Below are 24197 nucleotides of genomic sequence, written 5' to 3'. Positions count from 1 at the left end.
GGTATAGGGTATTCAGTGGGATGTGTCCCTGCCCATGGCAGGGGAGGCTGAGGCTCCAGGTCCCTCCCAACGCGTTATCCCTGTACGATTCCCTAAGTTCCGCTCCCTCCCCTCCCCGCCCTCAGGGAGGCGCTCGCCCCGCCCGCTCCCCCACGCGCTCTCCCAGCGCCCCCTGCGGGCGGAGCGCGGGCGCGCAGCCACGCGGAGCCCCCGATCCCGCCCCGCCCACATCCGCCGGGGCCCCGCCCCTCAGCCGCACCCCGGCCCCGCCTCCCCGTGCCGACCCCGCCCCGCGCCTGCGCAGTGCCAGCACCGCCGCTTTCCCGCGCGGGTGAGGGGCAGGGTTTGTTGGGGGCTCCGGTGGGGCCGGGTTTGGGTCTGTCGGGGTCGGGAGCGCCGGGCACCGGTGCCCAGCAGGGACCCATCCGTGCGGGCATTGGGCCCCGTGGAGAACGGGCCTCCCGGTGAGGAAGGGGCTTTCCGGTGGGGAAGGGGTCTCTCGGGTGGGGGCCGGCCAGTCCCCGCCCCTCCGTGCCCGTTTGAAGTGGGTGCCGGGCGGCGTGCGCTGGGCCCGTGGCCCGGCGGGGACAGGGACGAGAGGGCTTCGGGCTGCGGCGGGAATGTCAGGGCGCTCACTGGGCTTTGCTTCTTAGTTGAAGGATGAGAAGTAGTAAGGAGCCGTTTTTTGTGAAGTTCATAAAGTCTCCCGGGAGCTCGGAGTATTTTTCTAAAGCTCTTGAGGTAAGTGGGTTTGGTCACCTGGGTGAAGTTGGTGAATTGGCATGTGATTTCTGTGTCGTAGTTAGCTGCCTGTGCCATACAATAAGATAAGTTACATGTGTACACCTGGAAATAAAACTGTTTGTCTAGCGAGGGTGCTTAGTGTGTAATAAAGCTTGTTGAACAAGAACAGTTTTGTTGGAGAGCCTCATGAAATAGCTTCAATTTCAAAACCCGGTGGCATGTAGGGAAGGTACATGTATCTTGGAAGGCCTGCATGGTGGTCACTCATCTAAGCACAAACTTTGAAAGGACACTCTGCATTGTTTTACACCTTCGGAGGTTAGTTGGGAGCCAAAGGCACCGTTTGGCAGGATCAGGTCCTGAAGGCCTTTGTGCCAAATATTTAAGTCAGAATATTCTGAAGACTCAAGGGAATGAGGGGAACACCCATGAGATGTTTTAGCCCTTTCTTCTGCCAATACCTGTTTGCATGGTAGCTTTGTTGTGAGCTGTTTCAAGGATGTGCACTTGCGTAGTTTGCACAGGATTGCTTCTTTATTAATTATTTACTAATTAAATGAATGTCGTTGTTCACTTCATTTACCTGCAGTCTATAAAAGAATTCCAGTCAGAAGAACATCTCCAGATCCTTGAAGAGAAAACAGTACTCAATATAAAAGAAAATGATAAATCACTTTACATTTGTGATCCTTTCAGTGGCGTGGGTTTCAGTCATCTCAAGAAGGTATGTCACCCAGCAACTTGCTTTGAGTTCTGTTCTTTCCTTTTTAGAAGCACTCATGTCCATACTTACATCCTACATGTTCTCTCCTGCACTGAGTGCAGCAGTGTGAGCTTTATCCTGTATTTAGGATACAGGATGAAGCAAAGCATAATGATTATTTTCGGACATTTGGAAAAGTAAATGGTATGGTTGGTCCTGATTCTGCTGGAGTCTCTGAACTGGGTCTTACAATGTTTATCTCCTGATAAACATGATTTGATCTGCAAGAAATTGTCTTGTGGACAAAGGCTAGCTGGAATTCTTTGGCCATAGCCATAGCATCAGCTGCTTTTACTGCGGCCAGAAAATCTACAAGGATTGTACAGAAAATCCAGAACTGAAAGTAAAAACAAACCTGTCAGCTACCTGGGAGTGCTAGAGGAGAAGGCGGAGGACAGACCAAGAGCCCTGCCCTCTTCAGAATTCAGGAACAAGGAAAGTCTTCCTGATGCCAGTGTACCCTCTGCTTATTTTCTTGGTGCTTTTCCTGTTATTTTCTTGCAGCTTGGCTGTAGGATTGTGGGACCACAGGTAGTTCTGTACTGCATGCAGTCGCAGCGGTGTGTCCCGAGAGCCGAGCATCCCGTGTACAACATGACCATGGCCGATGTCACAGTGTCCTGTACCAGCCTGGAGAAGGACGTGAGGGTAAGGCCTTCCCAAGGATGGGTTGTTCAGCTGGTTATCATTGGTATTTGCTTTGTATAGTTCATTAGTAAGGCAGCAGTCAGAGCATGTATGTCTCATTGTGTCTAGATCCATCAAGTCTTCTGTAGCTTGTAGACAATGTGTAGTTTATATGATTATATACATTTACTGTATTCAGATACCTTTATCTAATACTGCCTAAAATGTCAACCATCTGCAAAATTTTGCTCATACAGCATAATTGTAATGTTTTTATTTAGGATATCTATTATGTTCAGTTTATCATAAGTGCAAATAAAATGGAAATTACAGTTATGTTTTATGGCTTTATATCCAGTTAGTATTTTTTTAACTGTTTTTAGCGGAAATAATGGACAATTGAAATCCATGTTCTTGGTGTAATGTGAACATGACTGTCACATAGGTTCTTTTTTTCCCCTGATGATTTTCTCTATTTTTTTCCTCCATCCAGGAAGAAGTTCATAAATATGTGCAAATGATGGGTGGATGTGTATACAGAGATCTCAACGTGTCAGTAACTCATCTTATAGCTGGAGAAGTTGGCAGCAAGAAATACTTGGTAGCTGCTTCCCTGAAGAAACCTATTTTGCTTCCCTCTTGGGTTAAGACATTGTGGGATAAGTCTCAGCAAGGGTATGAAAAAAACAAAACTGATTTTGTTTTGGGTAATGGTAGTTCTTATGTACAGACTAATTTCTTTTCCTAGCTGATTTTACTTGCAAAATAACTTCTTTCTCTCTTTCATCCCTGTAGCATGATGAGGTACACTGATGTTAACATGGAAGACTACGCCTGTCCTGTGTTCCTTGGCTGCACGATTTGTGTCACTGGCTTAAGCAGCTCCGACAGGAAAGAAGTGCAGCGCCTCACTGCTGAGCATGGTGGGCAGTACACGGGGCAGCTCAAGATGAATGAATGCACTCACCTCATAGTGCAAGAGCCAAAAGGTAAAACTGACAGAATAAATGCTGTTTTCACTCCTGGAGTTGAAATAGTGTGAAGGTGTGTAAGCACAGGAGCTGGAACTGCCTCTGTCTGCTTCAGTGTTGCTCTTACTGCTTCTCTCTAGGGAATTACTGTTATGGAAAGAGTTACACAGGGCACCTTTGCTTTGCTTTAAAGACATGAGAAAGAGAACCAAAGAGTAAGAAAAGCCAGAGATATAGATGGCATTTAAAGAAAGGAAAAGGGAAAATCCTAGAGGGGATAAAGAAAAGAAAAACTTTTTTTGGGAGAGCAGGATAGGACGTTATTTGTACCATGATTGAAATTGGATTGTGGCCTGATGTTTTTTAGCTGATTATTCTTTGTGCCTTCCAAATTCCCTACTAAGGTAAAATGAAAGCTCCTTTTCCTTTCTCTTGGGAACATGAAAGGATTTTAGTTTTATTGTGAGAAGAAAGGAAAGGTTTTCTTTTTTGCCTTGATTTCCCTCTCTTTGCTTATAGTGAAATATGCTGGGACTTTTTCCCCTTTTGTGCGCTTGAAAGCTTTAAAGCCTTTTTCCCCTTTTTGTTTCTTTAATGCCTTGTCATACTATGGGTTAGCCATCCATGAGATTTTTCTACTCTGACTTTAATTACAGCATAAGCAGCTTATCAACAGTCTAGTATAACATAATTTGTCCATTGAAATCAGTTATTTGAATTTCTAAATTTTCTTAATGTCCAGCCATCTTTTAGCAATCAATATTTGATGTTTTAGTCTTTTAATAATTGTGACTTTTTAAAAATTTTGTTTTCATTTGGAAGGTCAGAAGTATGAATGTGCCAAAAAGTGGAATGTGCACTGTGTGTCAGTGCAGTGGTTTTCTGACAGCATCAAGAAAGGCTTCTGTCAGGATGAGACAATGTATAAAATAGAGGCTGGATCAAAACTGAGTAATGCACCCAGTACATCAACACCTACAAATGACACCAGCAAGCCTCCCAGTAAGTAAGAAATTTTAAAATGTGTTTCATTAAGGAGAAAGAACTATTTTGAGATGAGTAAGGTGCTTGCTTTTATAAATAGTGGTTTGATAGTTTAGGTTCTAGATTCAGTTTAAGCTTAAAGCATAACAAATTGCTTTTATGCACACTGAATATTCCAACATGCGTAGTCTTGAAATATGTGGATGATTGATTAAAAAAATAAACTTGAATTAGGTGTATGATTGTCTGCTTGAGAACCAGTGGTGTATATCTGTACATCCTAAAAAAGCACAATTGTTCATAGATTTAAGTTTAAAATAAGCAGTTTTGGGATGGGGCAAAACAAATAAGTTTTTATTAATCTTCTTTTCTATTTAGTTTTTCTTTATACACTTGCTTTTATTTATTCCATGCTAATAACAGAAGGACATTTAAAAGTAAGCACACATGGTAGCCTAAAATATATAGCCAGCTTTAATGTACATCCATGTGATGCTGACTGCTCTTAAATTAAGAGTTGATTTCTCTACAACAAAGAGTCCTGTTTAATTTAAGAAGTATTTCTCTTAGGTGTCACAAAACTAGAATAACAGGTTTGCAAACAAGTCTCATTGGCTGCTGTGTCATGGGTGTTGTCCTTTAGGAAATAAACAGAAGATGTATCCGCCGTCTTTCTAATAAGATGATGTTCAATCTGTGTGTAAAGAAAAGGTTTAGCAAAGGTTTTACTTACCTAGTATTTTTCATTCTTCAAACTTTACATTTCCTTATAGCACCACAAAATTGTAAGTGGCAAGTCTGTATTTTCTTTAGTGAAGCAGTGGAGAGAGCTGAGCCAAATCTAATGCCTTCTTTTTTAATTTTGTTTTTATTTGAAGATCACGCCTTTTCAGATGTCAGCCACATTTCCAATATCAATTTGAGTGGTGTTAATGAAACTGCATGTAGTTCAGCTATGAGCAGCAGACTGGATCCTGTTTCTGATGAGCTGGAAAACCTGGACATAAGTTCTTTTCAAGCTGTTGAAGATTTGCTAGACGGGTGTCGAGTATGTTTGACAGTGTATACTTTGAAATGTTCAGTTTTAACAATGCAAAAGCAACTATGTTGAAGTACTGGCACTTTCTGCTTGAGTAAATAATTTCCATGGTCAGCAACAAATACCAAATTTATTTTGTGTCCATGTGCTTGTGTGTGTGTGTCTGCCTATCTGTGTGTGTAACTATAATTATATTAAAAATGTAGTGGAAGTATAAAAGTTTATATTCATAGGTATCTGCATTAGACATTAGAGGGAATGGGTTCTAGAATTAGTGTGTGGATTTTTTTGGTTTTGGGTTTTTTTTGTTTATGCAGTTTCAGGGTTTCGGTCCATTAGTAAACATTGACTCATTGCTAGACTAATTTGCAAAGCTAAATTAATCTTTATAAGTGCTTAACTGTTTTTGCTGCTTTCCAGAAGCTGCAGCACTACTTTCTGTGTTCTGCAGCAGTTAAAACAAATTATTCCAAAACATTCTACTTTATTTTTTCTTATTTTGTTGGTGTTTTTTTTACATTTTTAAGGCTTTACTTGTTACTCTTTTCTCTTTGTAGATCTATCTCTGCGGCTTCAGTGGCAGGAAGTTGGACAAGATGAGAAGGCTTATTAATTGTGGTGGTGGTGTTCGATTTAATCAACTTAATGAAGATGTTACTCATGTCATTGTGGGGGAAAATAATGATGAGCTGAAACACTTTTTGGACAAGACAGCTCACAGGTTGTGATAACTGTGTTGCTTAAGATCTAGTTACACCTTTTTTCCACCTCTGGTGTCCCCAGCACAGAAAATGCATCAAAGTGTTGGAGTGAGTTCAGGGGAGGGTCACCAAGATGGTCAGAGGAATGGAGCACCTCTCCTGTGAAAATAGGCTGAGAGGAATCATTTGAGAAGGATTTGGGGTGACCTAGTTGTGGTGGTCTTCCAGTACCTAAAGGGAGCCTACAAGGGAGGTGGAGAGGAACTTTTGGCAAGGACATATAGAGACAGGACAGAGGGCAATAGCCTTAAACTGAAGGAGGAGGGGTTTAGTTTAGATATTAGAAAGAAATTTTTTGCTATGAGGGAGGTGCCCCATCTCTTTAAGTGTCCAAGGCCAGGTTGGAGCAACCTAGTCTAGTCAAAGATGTCCCCTGCTCATGACAGAGGTGTTGGAACTAGATGATCTTTAAGTTTTCTTCCAAACCATTTTATGATTCTTTGAAATCATGTATTGATTTGAAACTACTAAGTAATTCTTGATTTAAATGAGAATACTTAGAGCTAGTGGTAGTAAATATGTCCACATGGGCTTGTCAGTACTGTATCTTTGGGTAGCCATAGGTAGAAAAGCAAGTGTTCTTATTGGTGAAAAAAGGTGTTTATGTGCATTTATTAGTGCATTGAGGAGGAAGAACTTGGCAGTGCAGCAGTGGCAGATATCATTTAAGTTATAGAAATAATTATGAAATGCTCTGTTCTCAGACTGAAAGAATTAAAGTATTTTAAGGGTTGTAAATTGCCCAAAGCTTGCTTAGTATTAGAGTTACAGACTTTGTGTGTGTATATACTGTTTTTCTCGGTCTGAAACCTGTTGTGACTTGTTTCTATAACATTTTATTTTATAGGCCTCATATAGTGACAGCAAAGTGGTTGCTGGAGTCATTTGGCAAAGGTTGTCTATGTCCAGTGGAGTACTATATCCCTCTAAACTACCAGCTGTTAGAGAATCCAATTTTAGAACAACCTGGACTGAAGTCAGTTTTTCCCAAAAAAGCCAGTCTCTTGAAGAAAGATGCTGTGAACATTATAAAACACCAGAAAACTGCTGAAGATGACTTCCTCTCTCAATATGCAGATAACTATTCTGCACTAGGTATGTTCTAGGCTCAGCATACTGTAGAAAATTTAACTGCTCATAATTAGCATTTGAGCTTGCAGAATTTCCTTATTAAAAATTCATTCACATCTAGTATGTTAACTTCTACTTTGTGTTTCAAAATTCAAATTTAAATAGGCCTATGTAGAACTTGCTGAAAACCGCACAGTCGTGTAATTTCTTCATGAAACTGTTTTGGGTCATCTTTGATGTTCTTGTCAAATAGTTATTATGCTTGATTCTTTTTTATTTTTCTTTAACCTTTCAGATGAAGTTGAAAAACTAACATCCAGAACCTTCAGTGATGTTACTAACTCGACTGCCCAAGGAGAGAATCAGCCTTCTGTCTGTAATGGGTCTTTGGCAGAGTCTTCTGCACTGGCTGAAGGAGGCTTATTTTTCAGGAAGAGATTTTTTCTTCTGGGTTTTGGTGAAGAGGATGAGTCCTGCCTTGCAGATATTATTAAGGAAAATGCTGGAGAAGTTCTGCCACTGCAAAGCAGAACCATTGCAGACTATGCTGTGGTACCTTTGTTAGGGTGCACTGTGAAGGCAACTGTTGGTGACGTCGTCACAAATACATGGCTGGTAAGGGAGTTACACTTTTTCAATTCCCAAATAAACAGTTATCTCTATTAGAAATTTGTCTTGTCAGAATGCAGTTATTAATGGCTTAAATATAAAGATACTGAGATATCAGCCTCATTTGATTTGAAATGTGCTAAACAAAAGCCTTCATTAAAGCCTCTGTATCTGTAGGGTGTCTTATCTGTTTCACTTCATTTTCCACAGGACTGTTAAATAGGACTGCATTGTCATGACCCAGGCTTATATGAAGTCTGACAGCATTCTGTCTAAATGAACTGTAGAAGGAGCTAGTTGACTAAAAAATGATTGGATTTTTTGTTTGTTTCATACTTTTTGTAAGTTTTTTTTTTTTTTTAATTTGTAGCAGAAGAGCAAGTCTTTATAGCTTAAAAATGCAAGAATACTAACCATCTTTGGCAAGAGCAGGCCCATGATATAGGCTGCCTGCTGTTAGCAGTTTTCAGTATTAGGTAACTTCCTGTGAAGTAAATCTATACAGACCGTCAGATCATGTACTGAACTGGAAACTTCCAGCTTTATGGGAACATGCAGATTTGGAATTTTAATGACTGAAAAGTTCTGAATAATGCTTCAGGATGTCAACCTTGATAAAATAGACATGGTCTAAGAAAGAGTTTGTCTGATCCAGTGGGAAATAATTTGTGTGATGATGGAAGCATGATTGCTCATTGCTGAGTCCATAAATGCTGTTGTAGAGTTGCTGAAATCTTGTTGGCTTTGTTACTGTTTTACTCCATTGACATTTTTATGTTTTTCACCTTCTTGAAGATAACGTGCGTGGAACAGCAGGCCCTTTTAGATCTCCGATCCAATCCACTTTTCACACCAGTCCTGGTAATGGAAGGAGCTGCCCCTCTGGAAGATTGTGTTCTTTCTTTCAGCCAGTTCACAGGTGCAGAGAGAGACTCCCTTGCTTATCTGGCAGAGCTGCTGGGAGCCAGGTACTTCTGTCACAGTTTCTCCTTGATCTTTCAGGAACCAATGTGCTGCCATTATGCATTTCATTTCTTCTGTACAGATACTGGAGTTAAAGCTCTTTTGAATTCCATCCATTTACAAAACCTCATGCTGAAGCAATGAGACATCATTATATAGGTCTTTAATTTTGCTCTCTTTTAAGGAAATATGGTCAGTACTCACACAGTCTCATTTCTACCAGAGTATGCTCAGTCTCTTATTTCTCAGTAACTGAGTCTCAGCAGCTTTTTACTCTGCTCATGAACTAATCAGTGCAAGTCAGGTTTTCAGATGTGGCCTTCCAAATTGTTCTTTGGTTGTCTAGGAAAGGACCACTTCAGTACTATCTGACTTTGCCTCATAAGTATGGTGAACCCCATTCACTATCCCAGCTCCTAAGAAGTGGTGTGCTATTTGCTTAGAGTTCACATAAATCTTTGAAAAACTTTAAGAAAAGCATGTTTAGTCAAGATATGGCAAAATAGCATAGCTTAGAGTAAGTATCATTTGATCTGGTTTGTAGCCTGTTCAGACTGAATTCTTTGCTGATGAGTTCTCAATCCTGGCATCTTTTTGCAAGATTGTATCATAGATGGTAAGAGAAAAACTGTAATATAAAGAAAATTGTTGTTCATTTGGAAGTGATGCTTGTTGACTCTGGAAGGGAAGCAAGCCTGTTCCATTCGTCTTGTTGAAGAATGTTAGGCCCAGCGTAGGATTTGAAAATGGGATATTGCTGGAGGTTTGCTGGAGTGTGAAAAATACTGTTTTCAATGCTGGTAGAAGTGAAACGTTACTGTGTAAGATTTTGTTGTTGTTGTTTTGGGGGTTATTTGGGGGGGTATTTGTGGATTTTTTTTTCCTTTCTGCAGGTTAGGCTGTGAAGTGGGCTGCCTTAAATATCTACTTCTTTTGGTTCTTCTTCTATTGAGAATACAATTTATAATAGTATAAACGTGCCCTAGATTAATGCTGTTCATGACTAAATTAATGTTTTATCAACCTGATTGCAGAGTCCAAGAATTCTTTGTGCGGAAGGCCAGTGCGAAAAAAGGAATGTTTGCCAGCACCCATCTTGTGGTGAGAGAACCGAACGGCTCCAAGTATGAAGCTGCGAAGAAGTGGAATTTGCCAGCAGTCACTGTAGCTTGGCTTTTGCAGTCTGCAAGGACAGGAAAGAGGGCAGATGAAAGCAAGTTCTTGGTTGAAAATGCAGAGGCTGAAGGTTGGTTCTTAGCAAGTTAGGGGATATGATTGTGTCATTTTACTGTTTGTTCACAATAAAGAAGGCAGGTGTGATGAAATTTTCTTTCCTAACACCTTCAAAGTATTAGAGCTAAAGGCTATTTTTCCAAATATAAAGATAGAATTGTAGATTGATTTGAGTTTGAAGGCACATTAAATCATGTAGTTCCAACCCCTTGCCATGGGCAGGGACACTTTCCATTAGATCAGGTTGCACATGCAACCATGCTGTTGAGTAGTGATTACAGAAATTATATTGTGTGTTTGCTGCAAATCTCATGGAGCCAGTGGGCTCTGGTGCTTATCAGTTAGTTGGGATTCAAGCTTAGTGTTTACACTTTGTCCTTTTCAGTATGTATGCTGCTTTGTAGCTTGCATGAGAATTGATTAGAGATCCATCTTAGGACTTCAGAATTGTTAGTGTGCAATGATTTGATGCCACTCTCTTCAGTTCTTCATGGTTGCTGGTTAAATAAGAGTGTGTGGGGTCTGTGTTCAAATGGAAAACCAGTTTACTTGCTTATGTTTTCTTTGTTTCTTTTAAAGATACAGAGAGTTTCATTACTCAGCTTAGCAAGACACCAGCGACTAGAAAATCTCCTAATTTTGAACAGCCTATTCATATTCTTGAAGCTGGAAAAAAAGGACCTGTGACCCCCCTTGATATCAACAGGTTTCAGAGTAAAGCTTTCCAAGCTGTAATCTCTCATCATACTGGGAAGACAACTCCTGTTGCACAAGGGGGACCACTTCAGAAAGAACCATCTTTAAATCTTGACACACCATCAAAGTTTCTTTCCGAAGACAAGATCTTCAAGCCTTCTTTTGATGTGAAGGTGATTTTTGCAAACTTTTTAGTCTGTGTGGCTAGTACTATTTAACATGTGCATAAACTTTAAAAAGCACAGAAACCTGTGCTTTTACCCATTTTTGTGCTGTTACATACAGAGTTTCCCTTTTGAACACAGCCAGGAAAACTGGCTCGTTTATTTGTATAGTTTAGTTAATGGCTTGTGGACTAAATTTATTGAATAGTAAGTGTTGTAATGTTCTCAGCAAAGCTCCTTTGTGCTTATTATGCTTGTGTGTCCTACACCTCAGACAGTATCCAGTCTGTGTTCTTTGCATCTAGAGACTGATAAATGTGACAAGGCACCTTGGAATTGCTCCCCATATTTGTAGACAAGTGTTCGCATTTTCTGATAAAATGCTACATTGATGGTATGTTTTAATGTAATAGCTTTAGAGCAAGGTGAAAGTACATTAAAGTAGTTGGTTGGGGTTAGGAGTACCTGGGTTTGGTCACTGGCTTTTCCATTGAGGGCAGTTCTCAGTGATGGCAGTGAACAGAGAGGTCAATAAACTGTTGTCTCCTTGTTTTGCTTCTGCAGGCTCTAAGATGGGGTTTGCCTTGTACAGCTTTTGTGCAGTGGTTCTACAGTTGCTCTTGGTAACTGTAGTTTGCTGTCCTGGTTTAGGAGTATGAAGTGCTACTGTATTTGTAAAACTTGCACTTGAGTTAGAATTTTGTAAGATGTTCATTAAAGGCAGTCAGTTTCTTTTTTTTTTTTTTTGATAGGATGCTCTGGAAGCTCTGGCAACTCCTAGAGGTTTTGAACAAAGAAACAGGAAACTGAGCACACCTCTCTCTGAAGTCATTGGCAGAAACTTGAAACTGGCACTGGCAAGCAGCACAACTCGTGCAGCAGCTCTTACTGCCAGCCCTCAGTTGGCTGCTGCACAGCCAGAAGTGGTAGGAAATTTGGGGGTTTAGTTGCTGGAGCATAGGTTTAAATAAGAAAAATCTTTATCCTTTATGATTTAAGTTACAAAGGAATTTGTGAATTGTTATTTGTGATAAATTCATATGATTGTGTTCTTCATTGACAGTTAAAGCAATGTAAGATAGAAGAATTTCCTTATGGAAGGCAAAGAACTTTAAAACCTTTTTCTACTGTCTGCCTTACTGTCTCGAGTATTAAGCAGTGGCTAAGTAATATGACATAAATATGTGCCAATTTATACTGTAGTATTGGAATGAGATATCACACTTAAGAAATTCTCAGGTTCCAGCTAAACAGGATTAGATATTTTGTCTTGGACTGAAATTTGGAGTTCTTTATTGATGCATGTGTCTTCTTTTCCTGCCTTCCTCTGTCCTTAACAGGAGAAGAAAAGTGAGAGAAAACAACAGGATGTAGGAGGAAAGGGAGAATTTATGTATTGCTTGCCATGTTAGTGCACTGTTTACTATTGGAGGGGTAGAAAGCTTATGACCTCTGGAAAGGGAAGTCTGCTGCTTCTTTTGGAGCTCCTTAGTCTTCTAAGGTGCTTCTCTCACTCACTTCTCTCACTTCACTCACTCGCTTCTCTACAGTGTAATACTTCAGTAGCATCAGGTTTCAGAATTCCCATATTTCAGTGTTCAACCTGTGATGAATGGAGTAGAGTATGTTCTAGGGAGACTGGCTTAAACTTTGTCTTGGCATTCCTAGTGCATGGTATGTTCATAATGCTGGGTTTTGAGCATGGGTAGGGGAGCATCAAAAATAGAGCAAGTGTTTTTCTCTTACTTTTGTAGTCACTGTGTATTTTACTACATGCTTCACTAAATATTGAAGTATTTTTGTTATTGATACAGAAGCCTTCTAATCATGACTCTCCTGTTTTTATCCCTCCTGCTTGACCAGGAAGAAGAGCCCAAGCCTCTAGCTGGTGCTGTTATATATGTTAGTAAAAAACTTAGTAAGAGGCAAAGGGAGCTGAATGCAGTGGCAGCATCTCTTGGAGCAGACTACAGGTATCAGCCAATACAGTGGCTTCTGAGCTTTTGCACTGATGCGAATTCTATTAACTTTGAGTCTTTACATACTACTATGTCTTTTGCTACAGCTAAACATTAGATTTCACCATCCTAAACAACATTACAAGTCATCCACTTGTAGTGTGCAATAAAGCCATTTTTCCCTCCCACTTCCCCAGTCCCCATGTTCTTTGTAAATCCATGTCAGAAAGACTGTTTGTCCAGAAGTCTTCTTGAATTGCAGATTTTTTTTTCTCCTTTGGTTTGAAGAAATTTTGCTTTTGGATGGTTTAACGTTTGCTTTATATTTTACATTTTGAATCTAATGTGAATTTGTGTATGTGTCTCCTGGCTCAAAACAAGTTATTTTCTTGATTGTAAGCATGGCTAAGTCAGTGTTCTTAGAAAAGCTTAGGAAAAAGAGATTATCATGAAGAGAAAGTACAAACTAACATTTTTGATTTAAGACAGAATTCTGCTTCCACTACATGTGTTTTGCTACTGACTTTTATATAAATGTTATAATTCATGGTGTGAAGGAGGTTAGCCTTATGTTTGGTAGTGCCTTAGAAATACTGAAGATAGTTGGATTAGATAGAAAATACTTGTTTTTATCAGTTTAAAAACTAACAGTCATCACAATTTTTTATTTGGAGCTTCAAGGATCGATATTTCACTTGCAGTTCAATATGGCAACAAAAGAAAAAGCTCTTGTCCTGGCTCTCACATTCTTTTCAGAAACTGTTTTAAAATTCTACTTAAATAAAAACAAAACGTAGCAAACCCCCTATTTTCCATATGTTTATCCTATTTAGTTTTCTTCCGGAATGCTTTGAAAACATGCTGAAGTTGTGCTATCATGAAACTGACTGCTGTCTTTTCTGTCAAAGCAAATGGGCTCATTGTTTATTGAGGCATAACAAAATAGGCAAAATGACTTTAACTTGAACAAGGGAACAATTTTTGAGCTGGATTTATGATACTTTTTGATAGAAATTCCATCTTCAAGTCGTATCTTGTTCTCTTTTCCAGATGGTGCTTTGATGAAACAGTAACACACTTCATCTATAAGGGCGGACAGAATGATAACAATAAGGAGTACAAATCTGTTAAAGAACGGGGTATACATATTGTTTCAGAACATTGGCTTTTAGAGGTATGAAGCTTGTTTTGTTCCCCATTTAAAAGTAAAATGAAATGGAGGCTTAAAACCTCCAAATTATGGCAGTGGGTTTTCTGTATGCATTTATTCTAAGCATGTTTAAGGACTGATATTTTGCATCTTGCTTTGAATTAATAAATTGAGTGATCTCTTTTCACTGATGTACATTTACATTGTTCTCTATGAGGAGAAGATGAATTCTCTTCCACTGAACTCTTCTGCTACATTTTTCCCAGAATGGCAACCACGTTTTTCTCCTTGTGTGAAGTATTTCTTTTGACAATGTTTTTATTGTACTTTTCTTATGTTTAGGTGTGAAGTTTTTTATCTCAGTCAGTTCCTCATCTTTCTTTGATTAACTGGTGTTATTACAGAGTGCCCAAGAATGTAAACGGCTTCCTGAATCTCTTTTTCCTCACACTTACAATCCCAAAATGAGCCTGGACATCAGTGCAGCGCAAGACATCAGGCTCTCCTCCTCCTCCTTTCTTTCAACTGGAAAACCAGCAGAGGAAAATGAGGTATGGTGTGTGATAGCAATGTGTGGTCCATGATTTGAATTCAGTTAGTAGTTATATTAACATAGTAATAAAAACATTGATACTAATTCAGCAATGTCTTGAATCAGGTTTAGCTAGTTGTTAATAGTAGCTATTGCACATGTTATGTAAGGTTTTTCTGCATTTGTAATACTCATCTTCTAGGATGATGGAGAAAAACTCAAGCATTTCAGCATTTGCTTTCCAGATTTGAAAAGATAGATATCTTTTCTTTTAGGTAATGAGATCCAAGGTGTGAACTTGCTTTAGTAGACATTAAGATTGCAGAATTGGAGTTGTCATCCATGCTACTGTTCACTGTTCTACTGTCATTGAAGTAGCAGAAAGGTTAGATTTACTCTAAGGGAAGATTAATGATCTTCAGAATTTATACAAGTGTCATACATGGTTAAAAAGCAAAAAAAAAAAAAAAAAAGTGTTTGAGAAATCTGCTTGTCTTCATTGCTTTTAGATTATTCCAGAGGATGAAGATGATGTAACTACTGACCAAATAAGGGAAACAGTCACTGTAGGGGAAGAACAAATTGTAGCAAGTGAATCCAAAGGAGGTAAATGTAAATTGTTGTTTTCAGAATTTTTATGGACTATCAGAGTATCAATATGAGCCTTTGCAGTTCCAGGTGCTGATTGCTATGATTTGGAAACTTCAATTAGCATATTAGTATACTGGTGAAGTACAGCTAGCTTTCATTGGTGCTGGATGCTAGCAAAGGGTTTTCCTCTCTCTTTTAAAGATCTTGGCAGCCCAACAGAAAATCATGACCAGTCATTGGAAGATACTTAATTGCCATTTCTTTGTGTTTAAAACACTAAAGTTCACCCTTAATGTAACAGATTTTTGGTTTGGAGTATATATTATGTAATTAAATGTGTTATTGTGGATCTAAGTTAGATTGTATGAGGAGATTCAGAAGTGAGCCAAATGGAAATTTCTCCTTGCGTCTAAGAATAGGTGACTTAGGACATATGTAGTTTTCCTTGATATTCTTGCCCAAGTACTTTTCCTCTTTTTAATGTATAGTCTTTGTCCTGGTGGAAGGAGGGAGATTGATTGGAATTTCAGTTTTCAATGAGACAGTGAGCAGTTGTTCACTTTTCACTTGTTTCAGTATAAGAGTTGTGATAGTATGAGTTTTGTTTCTTCTCTTAAGTTTTAACCCAAGCACTAGAAATGAGGGAGAACTTCCAGAAGCAGCTGCAGGAGCTCATGTCTGCCACATCACTAGTGAAGCCACAAGGGCAAAGAGCATCCCTTTCAAGGAGCAGCTTTGATGGCTCTCCAGCCACTCCCGACAGCGCACGGTCTGTGCGAAATGGCCGCAGTAGGGTCTTGGAAGCTCTAAGGTATGGATTTGTATTTAAATCTATCTTGTTTTGTCCTTGCATGTATTTAGACATTCATTGATATTTGAATAGTTCTCCAGGATTTTCAAATGTATTGTCTGTTTCTACTGATGTGCTTGATTTGCTTCTGCAGTTCAGAATGTTTAACTGGATGTGCTAGGTAAAGTCAGAATATTGCCTTAATCCATAGTGGGTATCTTTTGTTTTTTATAAAAACCAGAACAGTATGATTGGTTTTAATGTTCAGGTTTTGAACTGGCTTATTTTCTTTCTCTTCAGATTCCTTAGTGTTCTTACAGCTTTTGAAGAAAGTGTGTATGAATGCTTACATAGGTCATAAAGAAGTAGTAGGCATTACTGCAGAACACCTCTGTGAATGTTTCTTCTCTTTTATTTTTCTTTTCTCTCCAAATGGAGAATAGGATTTGAACTCCATCAATACTGATGTGCAATAAGACAGTAATGGCACACTTGCAAAATAATTAATTTAGCTTGGTGCCTATTTGCAAATAAATAGGCTTAATAAAGAGTAAGGTACGCTGATTATATAATAACTTATTAATACGCACATAATAAAAAACATCTACTGGTATTTTGGGTGCCTGTTTTCAGCCATGCTGACACTTAGGTTCATAAAGCCAAGGTGCTAGAATAGCTTCTGTCGTGAAATTTTCCCCTTTCCCAGCCATAATTTCTAATAATGAGGTCACCTGGGTTCTGCAGTTGATGTGATCATTAACACATTGCCTCCTAGAATGGAAGTCTTCTGTAAAATGAGTCTGTAAGGTGTCTTGGTTTTTCCCTTAGGCAGTCCCGCCAGGCACTGGCAGATCTAAATACAGAGCCATCCCAGAGCGAGCAGATCATTTGGGATGATCCTACTGCAAGGGAAGAGAGAGCAAGACTTGTCAGCAACCTTCAGTGGCCTAATAGTCCCTCTCAGTACCTTGAGCAAGGTCAGAGTAACACCAATAAGAACATGGATGAGTCTGCCCTCAAAGGATCTGTACCTGATGCAGAGATGGCTGGTATAGGTAAAATTACAAATGCAATATTCTTGTTCTGTGCAACAGCATCCATTTGGCCTTGGGACTTTTAAAATACAGTAGTATTTGAGTTCTACTTAGAAAAAATGTGAGCATTGTTGCCATTTCTCAAAGGCCAAAAATGCAATTTCACGTCTTTGAGTTCCATTATGTGTTGCTGTTTTTTAAAGAGAAGCTTTCCCATTCATTTGTGGTCAAACACCATATAGACTAAAAATACTTAGTCTAATATTAGTTTTAATATTTACTAAAAATAGACTGCTGTGGCTCCAAAAAATGCCAACAACTTGAAGGACTTAATAAAATTTTTCAAGTTGTTTTGGTTTCTTTGTTTTTTTGAACCACAGCTGGCTTCCAGGTAACTCCACAGGTAAGTATAGTGGAATTCTAATGGGAATACCATGAGAATCTTTTCCATTGTAGTGGAATGGAAAGTATTTATAGGTGAAAAATTGGGGTGCAAGATTAACTCACAGACCCAAAACACCAAGATGTGTCAAGTTGCTGATGGACATGCTTGGGTCAGGATTTGGTAAAGATACTTTATTTATGTTCCCTGTTCTTGAAGTCTGAAGTCTTTTGCCAGGATTAAGGAAGCAACGTACCTTTTCTGCCAAAACCAGATGTTTTTTCATCTGTTTTGCTTTCTTTCTTTTCTGTGATAGCAGAATCCCTTATTTCTCTCTCCCTGCTGCCACCAACTCCTTTCCTCAGTCTACTTGCAGAGTTTCTATAGCAGCAGTCTTCCTGAAAACTGACCTTGTCCTGGAGGAGGTTGAAGAAAATTAGATAATTCCTTTCAACTGATTTTTGGTTCAACCAAATCAGTGCAGTTTAGCCAAAGAAATCAGATCATTTGAGGGTTTCAGATGTTTTTTTTAAAAGCAAGACATTCAAGGACATGATTGCAATATTGCTGTTGATGGTTTGTGGTATAAGGAACAGCATCTTTATGAAAGGCAGGTGAAATATAACTGCACATGTTGTAGCAGCAGTTGTGGGGATTTTTAATTTTTATTATATCTTTATACATACTTATAATCTTCCAAAGGCAAGTCATGCAACACCACTTTACTTTGACAGATGTTCCTGAGGCTGGGCATGGAGATGTGACTGAAAGGCTGAAGAATCCCATATGTAGAGATCCCAAAACGCCCATTAAGGATAACTTGATCCCTACTCCACAGGCACCCAGCATTGCTTTCCCCCTGGCTAACCCTCCTGTGGCACCAGAGCCCAAAGAAAAGGTTTGTCTAATGGAAATATATTTATGATGATTTGTGTTCTGAGAGATGCAGTTATACTTAAAGAAATTTTGAATTTAATGATAAACATAAAATGTGCAGATCTGGAGTTAAAATCTTCAGGTGGATTACTTTTGTACAGTTCTATTCTATTATCTTTTTTCTATTATTTTCATTATTCCTCCTTCCTTTAAGATTTTTAACAGATAATATTTGCTCAAAAAAATGAAGCTTGTTTGTTTAGATAAATGAAGCTTTTTGTCCCAGTAGTTAGTGCTGGGATGCTAAGGCAGGCTTTGGAGTGAAGAATTACTATGTGTACTACTTGGAACTCCTCCAGCCATGTTAGGGTGACAGAAAAAAATTTAGGCCTTTGTTTCTTTGGTTGTATCTGGAATTTTATGTTTAGGTACAAATGGGAAATTATTTTTTCTGCCAAAACCAGGTTTAAAGTTCTATTTAATTTTGAACTTGGAAAGGGAAAGGAAAATGAGCTTATAGTCTCACCTGCAGTGTGTCACTTGATGCTCAAAGTTTCAGCAGCTGTGTGTCTTCAGAGCTATAGCATATCATCTTAGTGGAAAGGCCCTCAAAAAACATGGTATTCTGACCTGACAGAAAGTGAATGAATGAGGCAGTGTGATAGATCAGTGCTGATTTCTTCATGTGTTCAACCTGGCATTCCATGGATGTCAATGAAGGGCTACTTGTTATGACAGATTAGTTCAGCTGTGCCCTGAAGAAAGGGGGAACCAAGAGGATGTTCAGGCAGGAGCCTAAGGATAATATGATAAGATCCAAGCTTTTTGTCAAGTGACTGACAGGTTTGGTTCTGCTTTTCCCAGCTGAAAGAAAACTTAATATATAAATATTTGGCAGAGAAATAGTCAGCTGTCAACCTAATTGTTCTGTCATATTTTCAAAATCTGTTACCGTATTTCTAGGTTGTTACTGAAGAGAAGAAGGTTGATGAAGAAACAGAAAAACTCCGTAAATTTCAGCTGTCTTCTCTTAATCCTCAAGAAAGAATTGATTACTGCCATCTGATTGAGAAATTAGGTATTTGTGAAATTCAGAATAGTATTTGTCTGTATATGTCTGCTCAGCTGTGGCTTGTGGGAGAGAAGAAAGGGCTTCTGTTAGTGACTCATCAGATTTGAGGTCTCAAATTTATGGCTTTCTGTGCTTGTGAGCAATTCTTTGAATATAGTGTTATTATTATGTGAGTGATCAGCTTTTTCATAAAACAGCAATGGTTTTGTCTTCTGATAGTTCTCTTTTAGCTGTTTTTACAACAGCCTCATTCTTTACTGTTGGGAGTGCCCAGGATGGGCTCTCTTCTGGTCTCTTGTTCCTGTCTGTGTTGCTGTGGCATTTTACAGAGCCACTCTTTCCTGGCTGCTTCTCCCTCCCTAGCAGCTTCTGCCCATGTCTTTACAATGACAATACTCTCCATGTAAATTTGAGCTGAATTTTTGCCTGAATTCACATAATTCTCACTTAGAGTTGATCCTTTCTGTGTGCAGCATGATGCTTAGATAATTTGAACGCAATTCATTCCTCACTTCCAGGTGGAATAGTGCTTGAGAAGCAGTACTTTGATGCGAGCTGCACACACATTGTTGTGGGACATCCTCTTCGCAATGAGAAATTCTTGGCCTCGATGGCGGCTGGCAAGTGGGTGCTTCACCGTTCCTACCTGGAGGCGTGCAGGGGAGCTGGCTGCTTTGTTCAGGCACGTCACCCTAGCACTAGGACATGAGTGTGTTTTACCTTTTTGCATTTATTCTTGTTTTGCACTGCTAGGGAAAGACAGCTTCACAAAACCGATTGCTAGTTTAGGGTGCCCAAGCCATGGGAGTGTTAGAGAATCCAAAATCTGAGAGGTTTTTGGCCACCTTTGTCTGAAAACTAGCCCTGCACCAAACTTCTAATGTAAGATAAATTAAATACCTATGCTTTTTATAATTGTTTCTCAGAATTGAGTCTTTGAATACCTTTTGGTAAATTCTCACTGATATCAGCTAAATTTACATGGCTCTTGTTAAACCAGGAAAAAATCTTGATTCTTTCAATAAATGAACATATATTATTTTAAAATAATTTGATTTTATAACCATGTATGTAAATAGTTTTGAACTCTACCTCTTCCACTGCCTTCCTAAGTGTTAATTTTGCACTCTTCTGATACTTCTCAGAGAGTTCTTTTACATTGACCAGGCTAACTTTAAAGAAAGGCCTGTAAACTGCTTCATATCCTTATGTATTAAAACTGACTTTAATTGTTTTGGAAGATACTGCTGAAATATAATCACTGGTATCCAGTGTAGTGAGATGCTTTGTCCTGCTGTTGAATTCTATTGTAGATGTAACTGCAAGAGGAATCAGATTGTGTGCAGTATTTGATGTCACAGAAAACATGAGTTAATTTAGATAAACATGTGCAATTCAGAGCAATTGCACATATTTATCTAAATTATCTCAAATATCAATATCCTGAATTCTACCTAGAACTGTTTCTACCTAAAATTATCTACCTAAATTCTATCTAAATTATCTCGAATATCAATATCTCGAATTCTACCTAGAACTGTTTTGGCCACATAAAATCCATATACATATATAGCTACAGTGAGATGAGATTTGTTTCAGGGTTTTTTATTTTCTCCTTGGTGTGGGTTTTTAAAATCTGTTTTTCTGCTGATAAAGTTGGCAAGACTGCTTTGTAATCCAAGCTTATGATTATTTTCAGGAAGAAGACTATGAGTGGGGAAGTAACTCCATACTTAATGTTTTGTCTGGAATCAATGTAAACCAGAAGAAACTAGCAGCGGCAGCCATGAGGTGGAGGAAAAAAATTCATAAAGGGAAGCAAGAAACAGGTGTTGTTGAGGTATATAGATAATCCTGTAATGTGAGCTGTACAGTGTGAATGGACAGGACAGGGATTGTCATCAAGAAACTAAAAACTTCAGTGTCAGGGGAAGGTTCTGTCTTGTTATTAAGAACAAAACGTCTTGGCTTGATATATTCTAGTTAAGTAATTTTGTTTTTTAAAAAAGTTTCTGTAATGGTAGATTAAAAGTCTTAGTCTCCTCTGAACCACTGTTCATGTTTTGCAAGGCTGGAATGTGGCTACTTATGTATGTAAGTGTCCCTCAGCCAGGAAGATGATATTTATTTTTCAGAGCTCTCACTGGAGAGCTAACCTAACTCAGCTCTGCTAGGAAACCAAAACTGGTTACTGCTTTCATAGTCTTTCAGTCAGATTTTTGGAAGTGAGACTTGAACTCCCCAAAGCCTTTCAACTCCTCTCAAATCAGGCGCTGCAGTTGAGGTTTCATTGAAAGATTATGTTTCAATTATGTCGGGAAAAATCTGGTGTGTGTGTTACAGTAACCTTTTTAAACCGAATGCTTGTAACAAATCTTCGGTGCCCTTTGCCTGTGTGGAAACCACGCTGAGTGTTCCTAGGAGGCAGCCAGTTGGCCCTCAGTGCTGTTACTGTAACCAAGTGCATGCTGGGGGAACTGGGGAAGATGTTTCCAAGTTGCTGGGGGTTTTTTAAGATACATTTTTCACAGTGTCTGGTGTTTTGGGAAGCACACTCTCTGCAAGGGTCTTCCCTTAGAGGGGGGTGCTGGTAGCTGTATGTTCTGTGGATTTTTTTTCTGGCATACTTAAAGGCAAAACTGGGTAATTGCAAGTCTTCATCTGAAGACCCATTAAATCTTTGTACTTGTTCAGTATACCAGCATACTTTTGACTGAATTGTCATTTATCTAGGGTGCTTTCAGTGGTTGGAAAGTCATCCTGAATGTTGATCAAACCAAGGAAGCAGGATTCAGGCGCCTTCTTCAGTCGGGAGGAGCAAAAGTACGTAGTTGATTGAAAAAAACAATGAACTGCATATGTTGTTTAATTATTTTTTCTTTCTGTTTAACTCTGTGCTGGGCATTTTTCATGAGAGTAAAAGGTCTTAATGAACAAAATTGCTTACACAGGGTAGCTGAGAGATGGTCAAAGGGTGGGAGGAAAAAGCTTTGTCATCTTCACTTTGCAAGTGGTCAGGCAGAGCAGCTTGTCTGAGGTTACACAAGTCAGTACTGCTGGTGGGAATTGAGGATAGAATTTCTGTCCCCTGCTGTGATGGGAAGGATCACCCTTTTGGACAGGTATGTGATGGTACAGAATGCTGCTGTAAATGGTATTTGATTTCCCACTGGTTTCTCTTAGTTTGATGAGAGAAATTAAACGTTATGAACTGCATTTGTCTTGGGGAAGAAACTCAACTAAACTTTTGTGGGTTGTGTTTTGTCTGTAGGTGTTCTCTGGCCATTCTGCTTCTCTCTTTAAAGAAGCAACTCACCTCTTTGCTGACTTCAGCAAGCTGAAGCCAGATGACTCCAGGGTGGACGTGGCAGAGGCAGCAGCCCAGGGAGTGAACTGCCTCAAACCCGAGTACATCGCTGACTACCTCATCCAGGTGGGCACAGCCAGGGCTCCCTGCCTGCCACACTGCCCCAGCCCCCTGCAGGGGATGGCTGCTCTACCAGTCATGGGCCTCCTTTGCCAGGAACTGTTGCCACAAAGTGCCTGTGCTGAGGGCTTTGATCTGTGGCCTCAAATTTATGCTCTAACATGACTTGTTCTGGTGCTGGCAGTGTGATCTCTTGCAGGGTAGGGAGCTGCTTGCAAAACATATTTAAAATGTAGGTGTGTAATACTTGTTTTGTTGTTTCAGTTTTAGACAACTAATGAGCTGTTTCTGTTATCTCAAAAGCTGCTTGTCTTGAGCTGACCCATTCTTTTTTTCTTTCTTTACTGAAGGATCCACCTCCCCCAATGGAGTCTTACTGCTTGCCAGAAGCTGAGTCTTACCTTCAGAATAACTCTGATCTTGGAATTGGATCATCCCAGAAAAGAAAAGCACTGGGAGAAATGAGCAGAGTCAAGCGATCCAGAATACACTAAGCATATTCTCTGATCTTAATTTGTACATTTTAAAATTCATATTTATATTTTTTCATTCTTGCCCAAAAAATTAAAAGCTTTGAGTTTCACTTTTAATTTGTCCTGAGATTAAAATAAATTTGCAGTAATGCTTATAGGAAAGATTGCTTTGGTTACCAGTAGCATCTAAAACTATGGCAAGAATTCATCCAAAACATATTTTACCTTGTCCCAACTATCCCATCACTAGTGATTTTGTATGTAGACACAGTTGTATAATAATAGTTCAGAAATAATTTGAAAAATGCTTATCACATCTTTTATCTGTGTGTTGTGGGGAAAATACCAATTGATGAAAATTCCATTGCATTTCCCATATAGTAATAGACTTAGATTTTTACATTATTTTTTCATCTTTTGGTATTTTCTATTGGAAGGGAAGAAGCAAATCGGACAAAAAGAACTGGCTTGTAAATTTTTTGTACTAATAGAGAGTGTAGTAAATTATTTCTATAGATTACAGGTGCTGTTGCTGCCATCCTGAGTGCTAGTGAATCTGCTCAGCAACTGTAGAAACAATTCTGTTACCCAAGAGGTGAAGTTTGTCTTGACCATGTTCCCTATTTGAATCTATGACAGGAACCAGAGCCAGACAAAGACTTCAGTTTCTGGCAGCTGGAAATGTTCTTGGTCAGACAGCTAGAATATTTGACAAAGTCTTTGACCTTTTCAGTAACAGTGGGTCTGGGTCTATATTTACAGAACTTTATGTATGTGAGTGCACTGTGTTAGTCTAGGCAAAGGTGTTCTCATGGCACCTGAAGAGCTGTATTTAAGCAGCTGGAATTACTACAGGCTGTTTGAATAGAAAAGCACAGCATCCAGTTGCACAGGACCACTGGAGTTGTCTGGAAGAATACATGTAACACTGAATCTATTTAATTTACCTCTTTTTTGTTTTGAAGGCAAGGGTGTATGTTATGTTTATTTTCTAGCTGCTGAATACTGTTTTCTAGAAAGGGTTTACATCAGTATTTGTTGCAGATCCAAGACTGAGCCACAAGCATTTAAGAGCCTTGTGCAACCTGGAGAGGCACTCTAGGCTGGGCAAAACAAACCTTTTGCTGCTTGGGAAAGGGACAAGGCACCTGAGCCATGGGGTCTCCAGGTGAGAGAGAACAGGAAAGCAGCTTGTCTTTATGTGCAAGGCTGTACTTTGTGCTTCTGATTTCCTGTTTTACTGCAGCAGATCTTTTGTCAGTGAGCTCTGCAACCTGCTGTCAGCAT

General features: G+C 39.2%; 2 protein-coding genes across 3 annotated transcripts in view; one reads left to right on the top strand and one right to left on the bottom strand.

The window, feature by feature from the left end:
* CDV3 (CDV3 homolog) overlaps positions 1-24197 on the bottom strand; it is a 185448-nt gene that overhangs the window by 143474 nt on the left and 17777 nt on the right. The window lies entirely within an intron of this gene.
* On the top strand, positions 310-23782 carry TOPBP1 (DNA topoisomerase II binding protein 1). Of its 2 annotated transcripts, none has more exons than XM_054273488.1 (28): positions 310-331; positions 654-741; positions 1334-1468; positions 2012-2155; positions 2628-2809; positions 2930-3123; positions 3928-4107; positions 4968-5137; positions 5686-5849; positions 6737-6984; positions 7256-7575; positions 8365-8537; positions 9567-9778; positions 10345-10634; positions 11378-11551; positions 12489-12598; positions 13634-13757; positions 14138-14284; positions 14775-14871; positions 15475-15667; positions 16475-16701; positions 17797-17960; positions 18902-19016; positions 19529-19696; positions 20714-20850; positions 21744-21833; positions 22282-22443; positions 22788-23782. In XM_054273488.1, exons 2-28 carry the CDS (start codon positions 661-663, stop codon positions 22929-22931), a joined length of 4545 nt encoding a protein of 1514 aa, XP_054129463.1. In that variant the 5' UTR covers positions 310-331; positions 654-660; the 3' UTR covers positions 22932-23782. The 2 variants fall into 2 exon arrangements, with proteins under 2 accessions (XP_054129463.1, XP_054129464.1); XM_054273489.1 differs by lacking the exon at positions 310-331 and adding an exon at positions 384-464.

The sequence above is a fragment of the Melozone crissalis genome, unplaced genomic scaffold (genome assembly GCF_028551555.1).
Source record: "Melozone crissalis strain CALT ecotype California unplaced genomic scaffold, PUWL_Pcris_2 ptg000016l_1, whole genome shotgun sequence".
Lineage (NCBI taxonomy): Eukaryota > Metazoa > Chordata > Aves > Passeriformes > Passerellidae > Melozone > Melozone crissalis.
Note: the sequence above shows the minus strand (reverse complement) of the source record. Positions and strands in the feature narration are given on the sequence as shown.

Coding starts and splice junctions, on each gene's coding strand:
- TOPBP1 (XM_054273488.1), top strand. CDS start 661: ATGAGAAGTAGTAAGGAGCCGTTTTTTGTGAAGTTCATAAAGTCTCCC. Junction 742..1,333: donor ATTTTTCTAAAGCTCTTGAG/GTAAGTGGGTTT, acceptor ATTTACCTGCAG/TCTATAAAAGAATTCCAGTC. Junction 15,668..16,474: donor AGGGTCTTGGAAGCTCTAAG/GTATGGATTTGT, acceptor TTTTTCCCTTAG/GCAGTCCCGCCAGGCACTGG.